Source organism: Lathyrus oleraceus, chromosome 1, assembly GCF_024323335.1.
Source record: "Lathyrus oleraceus cultivar Zhongwan6 chromosome 1, CAAS_Psat_ZW6_1.0, whole genome shotgun sequence".
Lineage (NCBI taxonomy): Eukaryota > Viridiplantae > Streptophyta > Magnoliopsida > Fabales > Fabaceae > Lathyrus > Lathyrus oleraceus.
Window position 1 is genome coordinate 171902725 of NC_066579.1, and position 25033 is coordinate 171927757.

Sequence of the window (25033 nt, forward strand, 5' to 3'; positions counted from 1 at the left end):
TTTTAGGATTCTCCTACCTGGTGATATTGTACCATACTTTTCATTCAAGGCTACCGACCCATCTCCTATTGGTCTCTTTTTTACCGATTACCTCTTTCATGAATTTTTTGTACATGGGCATTTGCTCGAGTGCTTCAAAGAAAGACATATTGCTCTCTATCTTTTTGAACATTATGATAAATTTCTTAAAGTCGGTCTCTTTTGGATCCTTCATTGTCACTCTCTGAGGGTAGGGTAACTTAATCATTAGTTTAGCCTCTTTTTTATTTTTCTCTTCAGTTGGTTTTACTGGTCGTATAACTTCTTCTTCTTCTTTCTTATTTTCCCTCACTTCCAGAACTACCTCCATGACATGGTCATCCTTTGTTGCCCTCTATTCTTCATCTTTAGAAACTTTATGACTTCTTGTCGTGACAATATTAACATTCTCATGATTTCTCGAATTTTGTACTGTTTCACTTGGGAGGGAACCTTGTGCTCGTGCGCCTGCTATTTGTTGTGCTATCTGACCCATATGAACTTCAAGATTTTTGATAGAAGCAGTAGCGTTCCTCTGATTATTTCTTGTTTCTTCTTGGAATTGGTAATTTTGAGTTGCCATCTTTTCAATGGCAAGTTCCCAATCGGCCTTCTTGGGTGCTTGTTGCTGATATTGCTGTGGTAGGTTCTGATATTGAATGGGACCCTGCTTTTGAACATTCCCTTGCTGATCTTTCCAGGATTTTTTTTGGATGATTCTTCCATCCCGGATTATAAGTGTTAGAATAAAGGTTGTTCTGCTTTAGAAATTTGATCTCTTTCATTTGTTGCACGGTTGCAATATAGTATACAGTCAAATGAGGTCTGCTACAAATTTCACAACTAACATTTTGGACCGGTTGAAGTTGACCTACCTGTTGTGTATCAATATTCATTGCTTTAAGTTTCTTTTCAACTTCTGCATCAACAGTGTCTTCTATCCTTATTTTATTTGTTTCAAGCTTCATATCAATAACTCTTTCAAACTTGCTTGAACACTTGTCATATAACTCCAAATGCTCATTTGTAGCTATTTCCTTAATGATATTTTTAATACATGTGGCCGTTGAAAAGTTTGATGAGCCACCAGTTGCTGTATCAATGCTTTGTTTTCAATCTAAGACCATTGACAAACATATGCATTTGCTCAGTCTGATCCAAGTTATGTGTCAGGCAAGCAACAAGTAACCTCTTGAATCTCTTGTATGAATCACCAAGTGATTCACCTTCTTTTTGTTTTAAGTTCATGATGTCCTATCTTTTTATGAGGAAAACTCAAGTTGAAAAATACTCATTCAGAAAAGATGTTTCCATTTGTTCCCAAGTGGTGATACTCTCAACAGGTAATGAGTAAAACCATTCTTCTGCATCTTCAAATAGGGTAAAAGAAAACATTCGTAACTTCTTTGCTTCTTCAGTATGCCCATATATCTTATAGTGGTGCTCATAGTCAGAAACCTTTGTAAATGCTTATTTGCATCTTCGTTGATTTTTCCCAAAAAATGTCTCATATCAAGTTGATTAATAGTGCTAGGATGCAGCTGGAAGTTTGGCACATTCAACGATTGGTTCACAATTCTTAGCCTACCACCCGGTGCATTTGTCATCCCATAGTCACCTAATAGTCTTTCTGGTGGTGGTGGATTTTCACCCATTGTTTTGACCTCTCTTTCTGGCTCTAAATCTGAATGAAAGACGGATTTCTCTTTGTCTGATTCCAGTCTTGCTAATCTAGCTTGTCTGAGTCTTGCACGCAAAGTTCTTTCGATTTCTGCGTTAAAAGGAAATTCAGCTGATGCCTTACCTTGCATAAAAAATCAGAAACACATTAATTGATAAAGGTCAAAATAAATGAAATAACTAAAATTAAATTTTAGCTGCAGAGCAACAAAATTTTAACTGAACTAAATTGAACTCTATATTTTGACAGTCCCCGACAACAGCGTCAAAAACTTGATTGAAAAATAGCAAGTGTACTATTTTGCCTTCATAGTAATACTGAGGAAAGTTCCTCGAATATCGATCTCAATGACTGCTTGTAAATATTAAGTTCTAATTGTTGTTCAATTAAACAAAAACTAATGTTGAGAATTTTTGATGCAAATATATAAGAATAATTGCAAATAAAATAAATAGTACATGGAGCGATTTTTGACAGATATGAGTAATATGTTAGGGAATGTGTGTGATTTCTTCCTGTAACAACTCTGAGTCACTATTGCAACAAAAAATATCAATTAATTAATATTAGTTCTTAAGGGTGTTTTCTCCTAATGCCTTAGTGAGGAAACCTTTAATCATTTATACATAATCTCCATGTCTATAGAAATTAAACGGTGAAATTAAGCATTATTATATCATGAACACATTGGTTTCTACATGGTATCCATAGTCCTAGGCAATATCTACTGTAGAATAATCTCATGAAAGCATTACCAATGATGGTCCAACCTAATTGATAATCATGTAACAATCTCAATTATTCTGAAAGAGAAAGCATTAAGAATATCATGAGAATAAATTAATTATGAAAAATAATATTGTTATTGCAAATATAAACTCGAAGTCATTACAAGTTCAAATCAGGTACACCCCATAACATTAAGGGATTTAGCTACTCATAGTATTCAAGAAAATCAAAAGATAAAATATAGACATTATAAGTATTCAGATGAAATTTGATCTTTAATTGCTTCCGCTCTTGAAAATCTCGTCTCCCCAAAATCTTCTTTTCTCCAATTCTGAATCGTGTGATTTTTGCTTCCTAAAAAGTGTGTCATTTTCTTTGTCTGAAAAACTCCCTTAAATAGAAAAGTCCTCATCTTTCTTTCTTTCTCCTCAAACAAATCCACAAAAGTCAATAACACCGGGTTTTCAATTGACCAAAACGCTTTTCACTTAAGATTAACAAAAGAAAAGACATAATTGGTTTTCTTGCATGCATGCCTGCTACGCCCCATAGCCGGTGCTACGGGTGGCCGTAACAGGTCTCTGTTTTTGATGTTCTTGTCCAGGCCCTCTGCTACGGCCCATAGCAGACCACTGTCTTCTGTGAAATCTAAGCTTTTGTTCGAGACCTTCCACTACGGTCCGTAGTAGGTGCTACGGGTGGCCGTAGTGTGCCCCTGTTTGGATGGACTTTGTAACATGGTTCAGGGCTCCCTGCTACGGGTGGTCATAGCAGGCATATTGGAGCGTGGGATCACTTTTTTGATTCTTTGTGCTTCTCATTGGGTTCCGCACCCGATCGTACTTGAATACCTGTTTGAACCTGAAAAACAATAAAGGTACACAACCAAAACATAATATACGAAAGATAGAAATAACACTTAAAAACGATGAAACAATTAAATTAACTATCGGTACGAGAAATTGACTAAAAAGACTACTAAATAAGAACAAAGCCCTACAGTTTACCTGGATTTTTTTCGAATAAATGACATAAAATATAACATAAACGGTGACTGATCTACTACCTCCGTTCTCTCATTATTTTGTTTAAACATCAATTATTTTTGTAAAACCTATCTAGTTGATTAGGGGAGTGTTTGCGTGGTTTAAAGACTTTTTTTATCTATCTAATCGATTAGATTTTGGCCTAATCAATTAGATGAGACTTGATTGAGTCTATAATCGATTGAGACATTTTCTTAATGATTGGTACATATCTATATCAAAACCTTTCATTTATGGCCTTAACAGTCAATTATTTAGGTTGCTTAATCGATGAACCTAATCAATTATAGCATTAAATAGACCCATGAATTATTTCTGAATTTATACCACTACTTGGCCTATAAATAGAGAGGTTCTCTATCACTTTTTCACATTCAGAAAATGTGAAAAACCTCACTTTTCATTTCTCTCATCACCTCTCTAAATTCTTGCATTTTCTCACATATTTGAGCCATAGTGCTTCGAGAGTGTTGTTGAGTCTAAGTGAGATATTTAATTTGGGTGAGGGTAGAGTTGTAAATTTATCAAGAGTTAGTTTTTCTCTTGTGTAAATAATTCTTTCCTTTAAAGTTAATATTTTTGGTTGAGAGCTAAATCATTTAAAATCTCTTGTTTGTATTGGGAGATTATCTTAACAAGTCTTCGTTTGGTTCATGAGCTTCTCCTTTGAGAAAATGCTCTCTTTTGGTTTGTGAAGATAAACTAGTAAAAATATCCACAACGGGTCTTGAGCTCAGCTCGGTTAAAAGTTTTATCAGTTCGAGATCAACCTAATTAAAATCTCTTTTGGTTTTCGAGTTCAAGCTGGTGTAAAAATTCATTAGGTTCGAGATCAGCCCGATAAGAATCTCAGTTCGGTTAGTGATCAGTTTGTGTAAAATCCTGGTTCGATTAAGGTGATAATCAATTCAAATACTCTGTATTGGTTCGAGATCAATCCGTGCAAAATCTCTATTTGGTTTGGAGACTAACCACTCTAAGCCTTAGCTGTTGTTTGGGTAGAAGATAGCTTGCATACTTCATTTTCTTATATAAGGGGGTTTGTGAGCACAACTTGCTAAAAGCTCTCAAGTTTTATGAATACTCTCAAAAATAAATCTTAGGCACAATATTAGGTGTTCTTGGCCGAACTTGCATAATTCTTTGGTGTTATTTCCAGTAATTTTATTTACTTTCATTTTTCCTCTACGTATTTACTCAAAATGTTTTTAAACAATTTTACAAATGATTTTGTTTTAGATAAAAGTTTTTCAAATCTAAATAATTCACCCCATCTCTCTTGTGTATGGCATCACATATTCAAAATAATATTTCAATATACCACTTCTCATTCCACAAAATAGCAAAGATAGTCATCTAAGAGATTAGGAAATTGCAAGAGCATTCCTTTGGGGGAGGTGATGAAGAAAGGAAGATAATTAATTGAGTTAGTTGGTACAAAGTGTGTGCAAGACCAAGAAAGAAGGAGAAAGGAGAATTGGGAGTCAAACTTCTTTCATACAGGTATGGAGATATTAAAGCTAAAATTCTTGATGCAAGTGTGCCTGCTGCTAATGGCAGAAGGGATTCTCTATGGAGGAGGGACGTGAGATAACATCGCTTGCAAGCCTTTATTCTTGAAATGCAGACTCAATGCATATTATTATAATTATTAAACTAGTAAACATTAGACAAGAGAAACCAACAAATTTGTTAAATCCACATTAAGAAAGAACATTGATCTAAGAGGGCTTGCTACCTATGAAATACATTGAAATACATGCAATTAAAGAACTTTCGATACGATCTTGTAGGAAATTAAGTCTCTATAATTTGAGGACCCAAATATTCAATTCCGTCCATTTGAGAGTTTTCTGGCATCTCAATTTCTTCTAACCATGCATAGCTATCATTCTCTTCTTTCAATTCAGCAATCTCCCCATCTGCAGTTTAATTTAAAATCACTAATAGTAAGATTCAATCATTCTAAGTATTAATGTTAATTAAAGACTAATATATGATAGAGTTGCTTAATTCATTCTTAGTGTGCTCTAATAGTTTAACATGTTTTTACTTCAAAAGTCCTAATAAAACTAAGTAAGGATTCATATTATTCTTCATGTAGCACCTTCAAATCAAAGAATTGTCAATATTTAATATTGACACGTATATTACACGTAGATAAGATAGATTCATAATTATTGTCCATACAACACATTCAGTCACATTATAGACGTGTCAATGTTTAACATTGACATGTGTAGATAAGATAAATTCACAATTGTTATTCATGCATCACCTTCAAATTAAAAACATGTCAATATTTAACATTGACACGTGTAGATAAGATAAATTCACAATTATTGTCCATGCATCACCTTCAAATTAAAGACGTGTCAATTTTTAACATTGACACGCGTAAATAAGATAGATTCACATTGACACTCGTAGATAAGATAGATTCACAATTATTGTCCATGTAGCACTTTCAAATTAAAGACGTGATTGATACGTGTAGATAAAATAGATTCACATTATTATTGTCCATGCATCATCTTCAAATTAAAGGCGTGTCAATATTTAACATTGACACGTATAGATAAGATAGATTCACATTGACATGTGTAAATAAGATAAATTCATGAGTATTGTTCATGCATCATCTTCAAATTAAAAACGTGTCAATATTTAACATTGACACGTTTAGATAAGATAGATTCACAATTGTTATTCATGCATCACCTTCAAAATTAAAAACGTGTCAATATTTAACATTGACTTGATAAATAAAATATATTATTTGCATATTGAAAATTTATTCCGAGTACATTAGGAAGTCAATAAAATCAATGATTAACTCTGAATGACTAATGTAATGAGTTAGTATTTGTATCATGTATGATGTTTTTGTCTTTGTCTGTGGTGTTTCATAGATTAGAGATCAATAAGACACTTTCTCCTAAGATGTTCAAAATACCACATCTCCAAGAATGATGTTGGTTTTATTTTTACTTACTAATTTGAATCAATTGTGTCTCCGTAGCAATTCTTACAGCATAAGAATAAAGATGTTACTTACTTGGAAAAGCAGTGTAAAGATGATCCTTATAGTAAGAGCAATCTCTGTCATCATCTTTAGAATAAGGTGGTCCAATGACATCAAGAACAGCACATGGAGTTATGGCTGTAAACTCATGGATGTTCCCTCCAGTGTTTGGATACAACACTGAAGTGTCACATGGTGAAGTGAACACTTTATTAGCTTTTAGCTTTGCCAATCTCACTGCAAAATAAGTACAAGATTAAATTTAAATTAACAACGAAGATGACAAATCTTGTTGACACACTTTTTAAGAATTTTTTAAATTAAAAAAAATTGAATGGCCTAAATTGAATACTTACATTGAGATGGTTGGTTCAACAAGTTGTGAGAGACATCAGGATCAACCCAATCATAAGACTTAATGTGCATTTGTCCCAATAGAAGCTTACTCAAAACAGTCATTCCTGGATGGTTATGAAGTGGAATCACACCATTTGTAGGTAGAAAAAATATACATAGCTGCATCAAACCAAAAAAAATTAAATACATATATTCTAGAAATTTACTAAAATAAGTGATTGCAAAACTTACTGAAAAATTGTCACATTTGTATACGGTTGAGTATGTGACTCTTGGATTTTCTTTGACAATATTTTCTTCTTTGAAGAATTGTATATCCTTACTTAGTCCAACATCTTCTGGCTTCATGTTATCTGATTATTAAAAAAAATATTTATTTTGAATTTTGAAAGAAAAAAATGGATACATTTTAGTTTATTAAAAAATATTCACTTGAAAAATAAAATATGCTTAAATGTTGATTTTCTCAAGAAATTCAAAACATATTGTTATTTTAATTTTTAAATGGAAAGTAGAGAAAAAAATATCAATCAGTCAAATATTCAACTTAACTAGAATAAAATATTAATTATTGTAGCAAAAAAATATTACTTAACAAAAAATTAACATGCATTAACAAAAACTCTTCAATTTGAAAAGGAAACAAATTGTAGGTAAGTAAATAAATAAGCAAGTTGGTGTAAAGAAAATTAAATGAACCTTTGAAGAAATGCAAAAGCTAAAATTGAAACAGCATTAAAAACAAATTAATTATAAAGTTAGATCAATTAATTTGTTTTTAATTAAACTCATACATTAAAATCATCACCAACAACATGCAAATCGAAATAATCTCCAAATCCGAAAAACATGACACAAAAACTTGCAACAAAAAGTTAAATATCACACTTTCTTATCCAATTAATCACACAATTTGAAACATAGAAATTAAAAAAAAAAAACACAATTAACAAGAAATTAATTTATCATACCAAGAATGTGACATAGATTTTGAACATGTTTTGTTGAAGGAACAGTGTCAGGTCCTTTGAATGTTTCCATGCATGAGACAAATAGCTTCTGAAGTGCTTTATTTGAAATTGGCTTCTTAACTTTGCTACCATGACAATGTTTCTTCTTTTTTATAATCACTCTTTTCACATAACCAACTTTTTCATTTTTTTCTGCTAATCCATCCTCCATTTTCACTGATACACCTCCAATATCTTCCTTCATATATGTTAACACAAAATCTTCTATGTCACCGATGAATATTACTATTCCATAAGGAAATTTTTAGAGTAACATGCAAGAAGAAAGAGTGGTAGAGAAGTTTGAGAGAAAGATGATGAGTTCTTATTATGATATATACTTCTTTATATATTTGGAAGAGATAAAAATCATATCAAATGGTGAAAACCATGGGCTATTTTACATGGAATAGTGCTTTCTATTTGACAAATGGCAAGTGTCATTAGAAGTTTTAAATATATTAGTAAATAATTAGAAGGAATAAAACTCAATAGAGTTAATTTAGTGGAAGGATCTTAGAACCATGAGTGGAAAAAAATGTGTTGCTAAATTTTCTATAAATAATTTCAAAATATTAATTTTTTTATTGAAGAAAAATATATATATATATATTTATGAAAATATATAATTTTATTTTACTTAATATAACCTATATTATTTTAAATAAATAAAAAATTATTTTATTAGGTGAGTAAACTCTAAACTAATATTTTACACTCATTTAATATAACTAAATATATTAGTAATAATTCTATAATTTTTTTATGATATAACACCATTAAAATAATAATAATTCTAAGAGGTAGGTTACTATTCATACATTGTAAAGTAAATAATTTTTTAATTATTACTGCTAGTTGGGTTTTGAATAGACTTTGTTGTGATATGAAGATGGATAACTATGAAATTTGATGAGAAGAAAAAATTACAAAGAAAATGAAATGGAAAAAGCAGTATTTGAATGCACTTCCCATAGATTGTTCGAAAACCAGCGGTTATCAGCGACCACTGTTTTTAGCTGTTGACGTGCTGTTCATACGTTAAACTACTAACCTACCTATTTAATTTATGAAAATTTTGTTTATTTCTTGTCAATTTAATTTAATATGTATATTCATTCAATTAAATAGCATTAATATATTATTTCTTTATAAAATTAATAAATATATATTATTTTTTAAGAGTCTTGATTTTTAAAAATTTAGATGAGTTCCAAATATTCATCGGGATCAATATAGACTTTAGATAAAAGCGGTCCTCACATCTTTGAATTCATAGATTTTTTAATGTGTGAATTAATTTTTTTATCAATTGAGTCAGCTACTATACTAATTTAATTAATATTTATATTTTATTGTGTTAATTTGTTTTAAATGAGCCCACACAATCAAGTTACAAGTGTTGTTTTTATTGATTATTTTTTTTAAATATTCACATAAATATTTATTTGACAAATGTATGAGTTCAAAATATTTTCCACAATGTATAGTTATTAAATTTTTTTAAAATATATTTTTAGAATATATTTTTAGAATATTCAATTTTATTAAAAAAAACTTATAAGTTAACATAAAAATTATAAAATTTTACTTATTTGTAAAAAAAAATTATATAGTTTATGTATAATAACTAATCTTAGTATATTTAATTATAGTCATTTGGTTTGATGCATGTCTAATAAATTTTTAAACTCTTAATGTATAGAAATTAATTATTGTTAATTGCTATGACTCAATATTCTACGTTGAATTGATTTTTTTTAATAAATAAAGTTTTTTAAAATTGAAGCAATGAGTATTAAATTTTTCAAAATCAATCTGCTATAATTCATTAACATTATAAAAAATTATTTATTATTGATGTATATAAATTAAATTGCATAATTATTTTTAATATTATATGATTTTTGTATACAAATATTTAAATGATGTGATATAAACAAAGTGTGTATAGAAAATTTATGTTATCTATGATAAATTAAACTCATAAATAAATATTGAAATTACAATATTGATTTGATGTGAAAGTTCATTTAGATTGAAACATTATAAAACATAAAGATGTCATTATTATAAAAACACAATAAAGTTTTAATTTTGTCATCAAAATTTGGATGCATTTTAAAAGGAGTGAATTAATGTGTTTCTGCAACTTGTAATGTGCATGGATGAACACAAAAGCAATTAGAGATAGGTGTCCACGACCGTTCATAATTTTGTACTGAAACAGAGACAGGTGGTTTCTTCTCCATACGAAGAATATTAATAAAATTAATGATACTCACGCATACTATTTATATCTACTTAATAAGTTCAAGGTGTAGTTAATTTAATTGCGTATGTTTAAAATTGTAGTTAATTAGACTATACAATTAACTATATTATGTAAGAAATTAAAATAGATGAAATATTCATGACTACGACAATGAAGATTCTATCACAATGGTTATGATTTTTCAGGAAGAATTTATAAAATATTAGTACTCGAACGTTTGAAAGGGGCGAAACTTTAGAAATGTGTCAAAAGAACATTTGAGCATCACTCAAAGTCACACTCATATAAAGGAGATGGTTATAAATGTTCCTAATTGATACGGCGTGGAGTGAAGGTGACTGTCGGATGTAACACAATAGTTGAGATGAAGGGAAGATTGTGCTCCTATGTGGTGTTTAGAAATGAATGTCCACTTGTATGTCACCCAGTGGAGCACTCTTGTTGGATTGAACTTATGAATTGGGACAGTGTTAATGGGCTATTTGTCTTCCTGAAACATTTCTCCTCCAAGTCCTTCCTATTCGCTTTGAAGTAAAGAGTGTTGAAGTATAAATCAATGAGAATGGTTCAAGAACAAGTCTCTTGAGAATATGTCATAGGAATAAAGAGCTTTGTTGTGACGATGAGTGGGTTTAATTGGCATTGAGAACATGTTTGTTTAATGCACCTTGTGCAAATTAAACTTGTTACAACGGAGAACTCCATGTGCATCTATGCGGGTAGCATAGTGAGGTGATGTGCATAGGTTGACTCGAGTGCACTCAAGTGTAATTACAAATTCCAGATTTCATTTGGTTCGTTGGATGTGATCTTTGATCTTTTGTCAAATCATAATCGTCAAACTTGGGGCCCTTGTGCCTATAAATAAAAAACGTGTGCTTTCTTTCTACTTTTTAACTTCTTCTTCATCTCTTGAGCTCCATTACAGATAGTTTTGTGTTGTTCATTTTGGATTGGTTGCATTTTGTAAAACAACTACATGGAGAAGTGTTCAAGATTAATCTAGATTGCTTAAGTTGTATGAGAGCGCAGAAGGGACACATGGTGGACACGATGTCACAACATGTTGGTACGACATTTGGGCCTTGTACAACAGGTAATTATTGTTGCGTTTTAGAAGACTTTTTGGTCAAAGATTAGATCAGATTTTATTGCTAATTGGCTTAGCAATATGATTAAGTGATTTGTTTGACAGTTGGACGAAGATTGATTCGGATTTAAATGAAGATTTAAATTTGAATTTAAATTGAAACAAATCATATCTTGTTGGATAGATTTATGGAACATATAATATCTAACAAATTCTGCATTAATTCTTGATGAAATTAAAACTAATATCCAAGGAGAAAAGTCTGGAGTTATTATGTTATATAAGGAGCTCAAACCTGCATTGGAAAGGAAGCACTTACATTGAAGATTTTAGACTGCTAGGATTTACAAGAGTCCTTGCTATTTTTATGTACACCTCTATATTTCAGTAACTTGGCATAGAAGCTTTGTCTAGTTGAGTTGTATATTCAACATATTTATGTACACCTCTATGTTTCAGTAATTTGATATAGTTGAGTTGTATATTCAACATCTTTATGTACACCTCTATGTTTCAGTAACTTGGCATAGAAGGGTTGTCTAGTTGAGTTGTAATATTTGACATTGTTAATTGGGTGCATCACCAATCACTTGGGTTTAGTGATTGAGAGAAAGTGAGAGGGGTTCTCATATTTAGGGGGAGTCCTAAATAGAAAGTCATTGGGTAATGTTAGGAAGAGGCATTGAACAACACAAGGCTTGTTGTTGCTTGTAAGACTAATTGCACTAAGCTGCTAATAATGAATTTCCTTTGTTAGGTTGGAAGCTTGTTGGAACAAAATTGGTTGATACCATATCCCTTGGATTTTGATGATAACAAAGTATTTAAAGAATAATTAGGTATTCTAACATTTGTTCAAGTATACGGGATCATAACAATGATTAGAATAGATGCAAATAAGTGTGAGGATTCTGAATCTGAAGTTCAGACTTTGGCTCTAAAGATTACTTCTGAAGACCCTGGCTTTGACGGTGATCCAAACTCTGAAGAAGTCAACTCTGAAAAAAGTCAGCCTCTGATGACCCAGACTCTCAAGCTTTAGAAGCCAAGAAGTAGACTCTGAAGGGATCAGTCTCTAAAGAGTGAAGTCTGAAGAGAGTCAACCTCTGAAGAAAAGTCTCTTCAATCGAGACAACTCTGACAGACTCAGAGACCTTTTGATCACGTGAAGAGTTAAGGAAGAATCTCTTTTTGGATGCCTGAGCTTCAAAGGATAATTCCTCTTGCAGAAAGTTGTTTTATTGATGTATCTAATCAAGTACAAATTTATCCAACCTTTTGGTGAAAGTCTTCAACATATCTTTCCTCCTCTCTATAAAATGAGTTTTAGACCTGGAGAAGAAGAAGGTTACCAAGCTACAATACAACACACTGCAATACAGACTCTAAACCTTGACAATCAAAGAGAAGCTACTCTGTCAAATTTGTTAAACTTAGAACATCTTAAGACTTGTATATTTTAGAAGTTCTTAAGTCTTAGAGTCTTTCTAAGTTGTATTCTGTCTACACCACTGGTTGTATATAAAGTGTAGTTGTTACCCAAATCTCTTAACAATTTGTTATAGAGTCAAATGTATCTTGCTTTAGTGCTTGAGAATTTTAAGTCTCTTGCTTGTATGCTTGAGCATTGAAGTCTCTTACTTTTGAGTTTTAGCAAAGGAAGTCTCTTTCTTGTGTGCTTGAGAATTAGAAGTCTCTTGCTTCGTGCTTGAGCATTTGTAATCAGTTTTGTTATAGTATAAATCCCTTGGAAGTATAAGGGGGTTGGACTACTCTCAAGTTGTGAGAGGAACCAATATAACTGCTTGTGTCTTTGCTTTTACTTTCCTTACTTCTGCACTTAATATTACGCTACTGTCAACTATGATCATCTAAGTCAGATTCTTGTTCAAAATCTGATACGGACTTTCAGAAGTTAACCAAGTCTTTCTGAAGTTAAACTTTGAACCAAGTGTTAAGAATCTAATTAAAGAATCATCATAAACAAAAGCTGAAAAATCTTAAAGGAGAAAAAGTCAACACAATTCAACCCCTTCTTGTGTTTTTATCACCTTCAACTGGCATCAGAGCAAGGTCTGTGCTAAAAACTTAACAGTGGTACATAAAGGATCCTGATAAAAACACTTCCTTCTTTATCATGAGTGATTATGAAGTTGAATCATATCACTCTAGTGATCGTAGTCCTAGTCCATAACCCACTCCTCGTGGCAGATGGGGTATTCTCAAAACTTTCTATATTTGATTTAATTACTTTATGTCAAGATTTTAGGGATATATGTCAAGAGAAAGCCAACCATATGAAAATTATAAAGAATCAGTATGGTCTTATAAAAGATGAATTAAATTTATCTAAAAATAAGATTGAAAAACTAGAAAGAGATCAAATTGCTTTAATAAAGGATATGTCTGACAAACCACATGATGAGTATGAGCTGACTCATCAAGAGTTTGTCATAATGGCTTTAATAGAACCAAGCTTGCATCCATGATCTATGGTGTAAGTATAAGCGAAGGAGAAGGTCCTAGTTATCATTAAAAACCTTTTAATCCAAGAACTGAAACCTTCACTAAACCATCAAACTGTTCTTCTTCAAGATGTGCTAAAAAAGGGTTGTACTCTCAGTTTGTTCCTTCTACTAATGCTAAGGTTTTAAACCAGTCAAAACCTATAACTGTAGAGTTTAGAGGTTCTGAAGAAATCAGAGCCTGAGACCTCAAGGTTAAAAGTTCTAAAAAAATCAGAATCAATGATTCTTAACTCAAAGGTTCTAAAGAATCAGAACTTGAGATCTAAAAGTCAAAGATTCTGAAGAAGATAGAACTCAATACATCAAGTTACAAGATTCTAGAGATGCCGATAAAGTAACAGCTATTCAAGAGATGCCTACACCAAAGACAGAAAAGCAAGTCAGAGGATTCCTCGGGAGTCTGAATTACATCTCCAGGTTTATATCTCACATGACTGCCACATAGGCATTATTCATAAATGTTTGGATTACTTGAAATGGTCCTTCCCAATTTGGTGACCATTTTCCTAAAGTTCGATCTCTTCGATCCATAGGTAAAATCACCTTCCAAACGTAATCATTTATTGCAAAGGTTTTATCTTAACCTTTTTATTGTACGCTTTGGCCAAAAATGCTTTTTGTCGTATCCATGTCTATTGTAACCAACCTTTCTTCCTCTAAATCAGTCATTTCGTCAAACATCAATATCCAATGTTGTTCTGACGGAATGTCATTTTTCGTTTGCACCCTAACTCTGATTGTAAACAGATTTATGTTGGCAACACGACATCATGCCCAAATGTCAAACGAAAAGGCGTTGAATTGGTTGCTTCCTTTAGGGATGTTCGACAAGCCCATAGAATTTGATATAATGTTTTATGCCAATTCTTAGGTTTTTTGGCAACATTTTTTTTTGATCAAACCAACAATCACTTTATTGGTTGCCTCGACTTGGCCATTTGCTTGGGCGTAGTAAGGTGTGGAAGTAACCAACTTTAATCCTATTTAAGCAACAAACTCTTGCATCTTCTGTCCCACAAAAATTGAACCTTGATTTGTAGTAATGGTTTCAGGAATTCCATACCTATACTCAATATGTTTTTGAATTAATTCGATCATAACCTCTTGATCCACTTTTATCAAAGGGATAACTTCTATCCATTTTGTGAAAATAGTCTATACCTACTAGGATAAATTTTTGTTGTTTCGACGAGGATGGTTGAATCTCACCAATGACATCTAACGCCCGACCTCAAAAGGGCCGGCTTGATGATTGCATACAATTCGCTGGTTGGCACATGTTGAATGCTTGCATTTATCTGACATTCTTGACACCCTTTGGCAAAGTCAATACAGTCTTTTAACACACTTGGCCAGTAAATACCTTGTCGAAATAATAACCATTTCATTTTATGGCCACCTTGGTGGGCCCCACATATTCCATGGTGTACATCAGACATTGCCAAGTATGCTTCTGTATCCCCAAGACACTTGAGTAACACTCCTTCTGGAGTCTTTTTCAATAATTCATTTCCCAGACATACGTAGCTTAACGCTTTATACTTGACTTTTCTGTCAGTGTTTCCAACTGGATTTTCTAGGTACTCTATGATTGATTTTCTCCAATCTGACTACGACAAATTGTCAATGGAAAAAACTTCATGTCTTTCAAAATTTTCAAAATTTTCATAAATTTTGGTGAATACATCTGCCCCCAGTTTTTGGGATTGCCATTTTGGGTGACGGTTAGACGTTCGACACCATCTTTTTTTACCTCAGTAAATTCCTTGAGCCTATCTTTCGACACTTTATACCCATATGCAATTTATGCTAAATTGTTAGCTTCTTGATTCTCTATTCTAGGCACATGTGTGATGCTGGCAACCTCAAAACACTCTAATAGAAGTTTCGCCATTGCGAAATACATTAGCAGATTTTCTTTAATGCACTTATATTCTCGTGTGATTTGTTTGATAACTATCTCTGAATCACCCTTTATCTCGACCTTTTTGGCTCCTAAATCCATCAATATTTTGAGGCCAGTGATTAGGGCTTCGTATTCTGCTTCATTATTGGAACACGTTTTGTCAACTTTATATTTAAACTTCGTTAGAATGCCTAGTGGGGATAATATTAAGATCCCAACGTTTGTTCCATTTTTGTGACTTGACTCATCAAAGTATAACCTCCATGGGTTCGTATCGACCATGTTTAATGATGATTCGACTATTGCATGGTCTACAATAAAATCTGCCACTATTTGGCCTTTCACAACCCTCAAAGGCATGTATGTTAAAGAAAATTCAGTTAGTGCTAGTGCCCATTTCCCAATTCGACTATGTAGAATAGGTTTAGACAACATATGTTTAATAACATCAAAATGAGATGAAACATAAACATCAACTGGTTTTATATATTGTTTTAATTTCATACATGAGAAGTGTAGCGGTAAATTCATGGCCATCAAGCTATGGATAAACTTGACGTCAATAAAACTAGAGTCGTCACCGCGCTTTTATTGTTTCCAAAGGAAAAGGGAAAACGTACGAGGAAAACCCAAAGATAAGAAGTTTTCAAATCAAAACTAATAAAATGTCAGAGATTACAAGTAAGGGGGTTGGTTACACAGAGGGAAGGTGTTAGCACCCAAAGTGTCATAGGTATTCCTAGAGAGCCCTTTTTTATGTGCACGTGATTTGGTCAAAATGATGTTTGATAAAACATAGAGTTATGGGATGAGAAAAAGAATTCATTAATTATTTTTGTGTTTGACAAGCCCTTCGGTCTTATGCCTATGTACCAACATAAAATGAGGGATTAAAACCCCTTAGTTCGTGGTAAAAATATCAAAGAAGTTGGTGAATTGATTTTAATAAAAAGTTTAAAAGAAAAAGGCACAAAAGGCCAAATATTTGAATGAGGTTGTTAGTTCTTTTTGTGTTTTTAAAATTTAAGTCAATATGGTTAAGTTTATTTACAAATTTGATTTAAGAAAAAAAAAGTTTTGAAATTCATTGGCATAAGGCCAAAGTTTCTAATCATTAAAACATGTCTAAGTTTGAAATCACAAGCAAACAAGGTTTTTGAAAAGAGGGAGAGATTTAGAAATTTAAGAAGTGGGAGGAGATGAAGAGACTACCCTAAGTAGAAATTAAAAGTTAAGAGTTGAAAAGATCTGACCAATGGGATGCAATCCAACAGACAAGAATGTCATATAGAAACCCATTTTCCATTGGACTTTAATAAGCAATAAGCAATAAGCAATAAGCAACATCCAAGAATTATGTGAAGGTCAAGGCATTAAATAAAGATAGCCATAATATCCAAGCAAACCATCCAATAACTAGCAATCTTCAATGGCTTCCCATGTAGCAGATGAAATATTCCTTGATCAACTCAGAACAAAACATCAGACATAGACAATAATAACAAAATGACAATTAAGCATAGATATAGAGTAGCAGATGAATCCAAGGCATCCAAGGTTTTGTATTAGATGAAGGCACAAGTAAAGGTAGCTCAGTCTCAAATGTTGGCATTGGCCAAGTCCTTTAGCACAGGGAATGTTGCCTAATTTTAAGTCCAAAAGCTCAGATCAAGTCCAACAGTCCACCAAGATGTTTTTTAGGGCTTTTGTTATTATTAGGTATTTTAAGGTCCTAAGACTATAAACAGAAACAAAGACAAACAAAAAATATGTACAATCACAAGATATGGCTCAAGTGAGCAAAGTGAAAAGGACTGAAAGATAAACAAGTTGCATGAAACGTAAAATGGCAGATAAATGATAAAGGTACTGAAATTTAAATGGAATAAAGTAAATGACTTGAAAGTAAAAGCAAAATTAATAAAGAGTTAGTCAAATGTTAGTGAAGAGTTTTGATTTTGTTAAGTCATTCTTTGGATAACACTCAACCATTCATTCACAAGTATGGATCCTTGAACCAAGACATCATCCATGAGAAGGGCTCCAACTTGGATAATTCAACAAGTATGCCACTAGCTCTCATGAAAGGAAAAAAGGTCAAGTCTCCACACAATGCCATGAAGAATGAGAGACTTGCAATCTCACTTACTAGAATGTTATGCCCTCTTGATTAAATTTAGCTGTATGTTAAGCAATCGTAATTGGACTTATGTAGAAGTCACAACTATCTGAGGCTGAGCAATAAAAATATAGGTGTTAATGCATGTTAGAGATTTGGTACAAATAACCAAACTCCTAAAACATACCATAGACTAAAAGAAATGGGGGAAGGACCTATCTCAGTCTGGCTCATGTTGATTCATCTAACACAAGGTCATTGATGAATCAACTAGCATTAGACATGAAGATATTTCATTGGTCAATGATGGATTGGGAAAGAATAAGGATAAATATGAAGAGGAAAGGGGAATAAGAAACACAAATTGATTATGAGAAGGGATTTCATCTGATCAATACCATCCATTTATTTTGGAAGACAAAATGTACATTTCATCACTCCCCTAAATCCAATGGTTTTGATCAAACAAAAGTCAAATCAACCATGACCAAGGCCCAAACAGAAAGTCAAACATCACAAGACCATAAAAATGGCTCAACATAATTTTCAAGCATTTATTAAATTAAAAATCAATTTAAAAATGAATTAAAATGCATTTTAATTTGATCAAAACCTCAAATCCCTTTAAAACACCAAATAAATGGCAAAGGGATTTATCCTAGGTCAAACAAGGTCAAAGGACCTTAGACAAAAAAATTCTTGATTTTTGGAAAGTCAGAAGTATTTTTAAACAATTAAAAATATGCACAAAAACATTTAAATCATGAAAAATATCAAAATTAATCCAAAAAATATTTTTAATTCAAAATATGGAAGAGAAAAATATTTAAAGTTTTTTGGTGAAAGTCCCATGTTTTTTTGGATTAAAATTGAAATTATTATGAATTAAACAAAATAAGTGGATTAAATGAAAATTCAAAAATTAAAAAGAAATTCAAAAAAAAAAGGGCCATCAGATATCCCTCATTAGTTGAGGTGGCAGATCTGATGGCCAAGCGCGCACTTCCATCATTTTCTGTAGTCAACACGTGGTAATCATGAAGAAGGGCCATGATTAAAACGTGGATACATGAGCAATGCCAGCACACCACCAGAGCCCTAGCTCCGGTCATCTTCTCCGGTGGACCTCATCGGACTGGTCCACCATAAACCATCACCAAAATAAAAAGTAAGGACATCATTTTAAAGGAAAAATGCTTATGAACTCGAATTTGGCCTTAATTTTTCCAATTCCAAGTATATTGAAAGATACATGGATTTGAATTTTGAGGATCATGAACTGAGTTGCTTCAATTTGACCTAAAAGCAACTCAATCTTGTTTCCTTCATTGGTAGGACTTCTGACAACCAATAATCAAGTAAAATAGTTGAGAAATGAGGGAGAATCAAAGAGAAGTTTGATAAAATTCACCTTCGGGTAGCTTCAAATTGGCTTGATCTTGATCTGAATTCACTTGGCTCTCCCTCTTCTTGCTTGCAGTGACCAATTGAGATTAAAAAGGCAATAAATCCTTGGAGTTTGAATATCAAAATAGAAGGTGAAATTCAAACTCGGTTTCAAAGAAATCCTCAAGGTATTCTACGGTGTAGGGTTCTGGGATCTGTTGGAAAAGCTTGGGCAATGTGTGTGTGAAGTTTTGAGGCAATGCACTTGTTTATATAGGCAATGGGATTCATTTTTGCACCCTTTGAAATTTTGCAAAAATTAGCAAGTTTGCTTGCATGGATACATGGGTGTATGATAGGCCCATGAGATGATGCCAAATGATCCAAAATTCTGTGCTAATCAACCTGAAGTGAAATCACATGGTCATGCATTATGGAAATGAATTTTGAACATAGATCTTACCAAATGAAGCCTTGTAAAGAACCCATACGCAATGCCTTCAATTCTTGTCCAAATGAAGTAATCTTGAAATTTTCGGAAATGTGACATCAAGGGGAACAACTTTGATGTTGAGCACTTTTCCATTCGGAGCTTGGATCATGATGAATTTTGATGTGGAAGTTTGAGAAATCAAACATGATCAAAAATTTTCTAAGTCCCAAGTCAAATGATCACTTCTTCCATCTTGAATAACTTTTGCTATGAGCTTTAAATGGAAATGGTTACTTTACCAAAGTTGTAGATATTTCATTCTTATTCAATTTGGTCACAAATTTGACATCATTTGGATTTGTCATGATGGATTTATGCATTTTAGAAGTTGAGGAAAGTTGCTTGTTCAATGGTAATGACCCAAAATGACCTATAATGTTTCCTCTTGGCACATGCCATTGCAAGTTTAATTTGACATTTCTCAAAGAATTAAAGTTAGATAATAAATATTGAAATTGACCATGAAACTTAGATGGCCTTCATATCATAAAATTTGAGTAAGGTATGGCCCTTGGAAGTTGACCTCCTAACTAGGGCACAAACAGAATGACCTATAATCTTTCATCATAAAACATGACTTTCCAAGAAAAACTAGATCTTGATGACAACATGAAAATTGTTTGGAATGTCATAAAGAGTAAAGTTTTTATTTAAATCATTTTCATATGACAAAAAGTGTAGGAGATAGGGTCTAGGGAACCCCAGTTTTGATCAGTTGACTTTCTCTGGTCAACTTCTTTGAACCAACTTGCAAACTTGAAGTTCTCTTGATCTTTGGGACTCATGGAGGATCATATATGATTTAGATGATTTAAAATGGAGTATGCCTTTATATATTTGATCAATTGGTGAAGAAACTTACCGAGGAGGTCACATAAGATACCTAGATGAATTAGGGCTTCCAAGGAAAGCAAACTTCAAATTCTTGATGAACTCTTGATCAAAATGATAAATAAAGAACATGGGGATCCAAATATGATGTCTAGAACCAAAGTGAAATATTGTTGGATTGATCTCCTTGTATCGAGGGTCTCAAACCCTAGTTGTGAGCTTGATAGGGCATAGGTGGACACACATTACCTACAAGGGACCTAAAAACAAATATAGACATATTTTTGGCATTTTGGTTAGTAAAAAAAATAAAATAAAGTATGATACAATCAAATGTGTCTTGTGATCTCTCCCAATACAAACCCAATGCATGAGGGGTAAGGAGGATGCCAAGGTGTGATCCCAAAGCCCATGCAAATGATTAGTAGCCTGAGGGATCTTAGGGTCAAAATTGGGGTCTTACATCTGCCTATATTTAAGGACATTCTAGCTGAGGATATGAAGGTTAAAATCTTCGTATCAACTCAGCAGAATGAACTTAAATAATAACATCTAGAAACAAAATTTGGTCCCTAAGAGACCTCATGATGCATATGATACGAATGTAAAAAATAATCTTTGTGGGGAATATATTGCCACAAAGGAAAAGAATCCAGAGAGACCAAAAGTCCACAGGAGCATAACGCATTCCATTAGGAAAACTCACTGAGGAGACAGAGACTCTAGGGGATAAAAAGCTATGCGTAGGCTAGACTACAACTTAAAACTGCTGATGACACGAGGGGTTTTCCATGAAAATAAATTAATGGAAAGACTCGGTCTGGGAAAAAAGAAAGCTGCATGTATTGGGATAACACCAATACAACAAGAAATACATGTTGGGGAAATGCGTAAGTCAAAGCAAAGTTTAAATACTCGAACACAACAGGGGACTGGCGATTTCACTAGGGAAATACGCACTCAAACTCAACTAGGGAAGAAATTTTTTAGCACATGAGTAAAAGAGATGTATAATCTACTAGCGGTTCTGGGTAGGAAGATTAATACACTTGGACAGAGGGGCATCCGTTACCGGTTAGGGTAAACACATCAAGGATGACTCGCTGAGAAAAATGAAGTATATTCATTACTAGTTACTGGGTAAGAATGACCTACTGGGAAAAGATGTCAAATAGGATTTACAACTACCTGTTACTGGGTAGAAGACCGAAAAGAGAGTATCTGTCACTTGTTAAAGTGAACATATCAAGGAAAAACTCAAAAGGAAGAATATCCGTCACCGGTTAGGATGAACATATCAAGGATATACTGCTGGGGAAAAATAGGGTTTACAACCATCCGTGGGGATAGAAGACCAAACTACGAGAAAATTCGTCATTGGTTAAAGTGAACATATCAAGGATAGACTCATAGGGGAGAATAGGATTTATATCTAGCATTAACTGGACAAAATACCGCAAATAGGAATTACAACTACCGGTTATTGGGTAGAAGATCGAAGGAAGAGACAACCCGTCACCAATTAAAGTGAACATATCAAGGATGAACTCTTCTAGGGAAAATAGGAATTACAACTACCTTTTTACTGGGTAGAATACCAAACAGGAAGAATATCCGTCATCAGTTAAGATGAACATATCAAGGATAAACTTGATGGGGAAACGAAAACGAATATGTCGGAGAAGAACAAAGGAGTAAATTACCTTTTACCAGTTACTGGGTAAATTAACACAGGTAAAGTACTCAAGACCAAGAAGAATATTACCAGCTACTATGCAATAAACTCTCGGGGGACCAAAAGATCTATCTAGGTAAGAACTAGAAAGAAACAGTCAAACATGACTCAACCCAATGAGGATATAACTCAAGGGGAGTGGCTCCATCCAAATAACAAACTGGGAAGGAAACTGAAATAATAATCATCCACGAGGAAATGACTCAGTGGGGAAAGGAGAGAAGATAAACTTTTTCTGCTTAGGGGGCTAACACTCTGCAATTGAAGGAGGACAGACACACCAAATCTGCATGGGGAAACAATATCACCAAAGCAGGGGATCGGAATAAAAATCAATGTGATAAAATATGCACAATGAAATACCCAATGTTGTGTTTTATGCATATATATGCATGAGTATGTATCTGATTAAAAAGAGAAATGGAAAATCTAAGGGAATTCTAAAAAGAACCCTAATGTTGGCATGCAATAGTGGTCCTATAGTTAGGATAAAAAGGGAAACATCTACCTAAATTAGCATGCAAATATTGACCTATGGTTAAGGATCGGGGGTCTACCTAATGTTGTCATGCTTGGTTAACGAACCTAAAGTATATTTTAGTTCAATCTTAACCAAGAATGGACCAAAGAAAACCTATAGGGAACATGTTATCCACACAACGAAAACAGATGGGAGAAGATGAAAATCCATATCAAGTAATAAACAACACAATACCATATCAAGTCATGGAAGAAAAGAAAAACAATACCATGTCAACTCAGGGAAGAACAGATAAAAGATAAAAAAAATACCATATCAAGTCATGGAAGAACAAATAAGAGATAAATAATACCATATCAAATCATGGAAGAACAAATAAGAGATAAATAATACCATATCAAGTCATGGAAGAACAGATAAGAAGATAAATAATACCATATAAAATTATAGAAGAACGGATAAAAGATAAATAATACCATATCAAGTCATGGAAGAACAAATAAGAGATAAATAATACCATATCAAGTCATGGAAGAACAGATAAGAGATAAATAATACCATATCAAGTCATGGAAGAACAGATAAGAGATAAATAATACCATATCAAGTCATGGAAGAACAAATAAGAGATAAATAATACCGTATAAAGTCATGGAAGAACAGATAAGAGACAAATAATACCATATCAAGTCATGGAAGAATATATAAGAGATAAATAATACCATATCAAGTCATGGAATAACGGATAAGAGATAAATAATACCATATCAAGTCATAAAAGAACATATAAGAGATAAATAATACCATATCAAGTCATGGAAGAACATATAAGAGATAAATAATACCATATCAAGTCATGGAAGAAAAGATAAGAGATAAATAATACCATATCCAATAATGAAAGAACAGATAAGAGATAAATAATACCATATCAAGTCATGGAAGAATAGATAAGAGATAATAATACCATATCAAGTCATGGAAGAACAGATAAGAGATAAATAACACCATATCAAGTCATGGAAGAAAAGATGAAAGAAAAATAAGCAGGCAAGCGATAAAAGGTGAATTCTCAAGTCTAAACATGCTTTTAGACATCACAAATTATCACCAAAAGGTCACATGTTGACAAATAGTAACTACTCATTCAAACTAGTCATGAAAGAGGGAGACAATGCTCAAATAAGTTGAGAAAACAACTTAAGCAAGCAACAAGTTACCAAACCAAAATGAGTAGCAACATCATATAAAAATAAGAATGAGGACATGTTGTCTATCTCCTAAAGTTCATGCATAAATGGTTTAAGCATCAAAGGGTTCAAGGAAAGCATACAAATAGGCATACTAGCAAGCAATGACCCTAATGTGTCAAGTATCTAAGCAAACATGGCATGAGAAGAGTGAAGTGAAGGGAAAGAGATGAGAATTCATACAAGGAAATAGAAAACACAACAAGTACCTATCATCATCACCTAAACATACTTGAATAATATTCTCAAACAAATCATACAAGGAAAGGCATCCACATAACCATAGATGGACATAAGTCCTCATGCAATGCTAATAAGCAAAACAAGTAAAGAGAAGGGATTTATGGAAGAATGAAGAGACGAAAATAAACATGTTGTTCAATTAAAAAAAGTCTCAATATCAATAAGAAGTTCAAATAGGCATGGAATCAATGGTACAAGCACCAAAGTACATAAGCATCACTCAAAGTTATAAAGGGAAATGAACACAAGTGTGTGAGCAACTAAACATGGAAAAGTACATAAAAAATGAATGAGATCAAAAGCATAGACATGGTGTCAATACACTTAAGAAACTCAATACATCACGAAGGCATCATATAAAAGAAAACTCAAAGGTTGAGGCAAGTAATGATCAAAATCAAACCCTAGGCATGCTCCTAAAGGCAAATGCACTTTAAGAAACCATAGAAGAAGTCGAATCATGGGAAAAATGGTATTAAACCACATAAGTCAGAATTAGATAACATATTAAAACTCCACATACAATTCACTCGAGCATCATGAAAGAATCACACAGACTATATTCAAAGATGGGCCAAAAGAAATAGGCAATCAACCACATAAGTTCAAAGAAACTTAAGCAAGAAGTAATCAAACCAAGAAGATACCCACATGACATCAATGGATGTGAGACTTGTGCAATAAGTTTATTCAAGATTAGGTTCAAGAGTAATAAGATAAGTCATTCAAACTTCACACACACATTAAAGTCAAGTAACTTGACAAACAAGTAAATATATCATCCTAGAAAAGGAATCCTTTATCAAAATACAATGGGATAAGCAAGAGTC

The 25033-nt window shown here is 32.8% G+C and overlaps 1 protein-coding gene across 1 annotated transcript; it reads right to left on the reverse strand.

Moving 5' to 3' along the window:
- Positions 1-5147: 5147 nt before the first annotated feature.
- LOC127125505 (plant cysteine oxidase 2) lies at positions 5148-8359 on the reverse strand. The gene is made up of 5 exons (XM_051054302.1): positions 7828-8359; positions 7088-7209; positions 6856-7015; positions 6533-6736; positions 5148-5396 (listed from the first exon to the last, which is right to left on the reverse strand). Exons 1-5 carry the CDS (start codon positions 8069-8071, stop codon positions 5272-5274), a joined length of 855 nt encoding a protein of 284 aa, XP_050910259.1. The 5' UTR covers positions 8072-8359; the 3' UTR covers positions 5148-5271.
- Positions 8360-25033: the final 16674 nt, after the last annotated feature.

What these genes read in the sequence shown, in the direction of transcription:
- LOC127125505 (XM_051054302.1), bottom strand. Translation starts at nt 8,071, where the DNA reads ATGAAGGAAGATATTGGAGGTGTATCAGTGAAAATGGAGGATGGATTA. An exon ending in ACAAATGTGACAATTTTTCA is followed by an intron (nt 7,016 to 7,087) that starts GTAAGTTTTGCA and finishes GGTTTGATGCAG; the next exon opens with CTATGTATATTTTTTCTACC. An exon ending in TCTTTACACTGCTTTTCCAA is followed by an intron (nt 5,397 to 6,532) that starts GTAAGTAACATC and finishes ATTAAACTGCAG; the next exon opens with ATGGGGAGATTGCTGAATTG.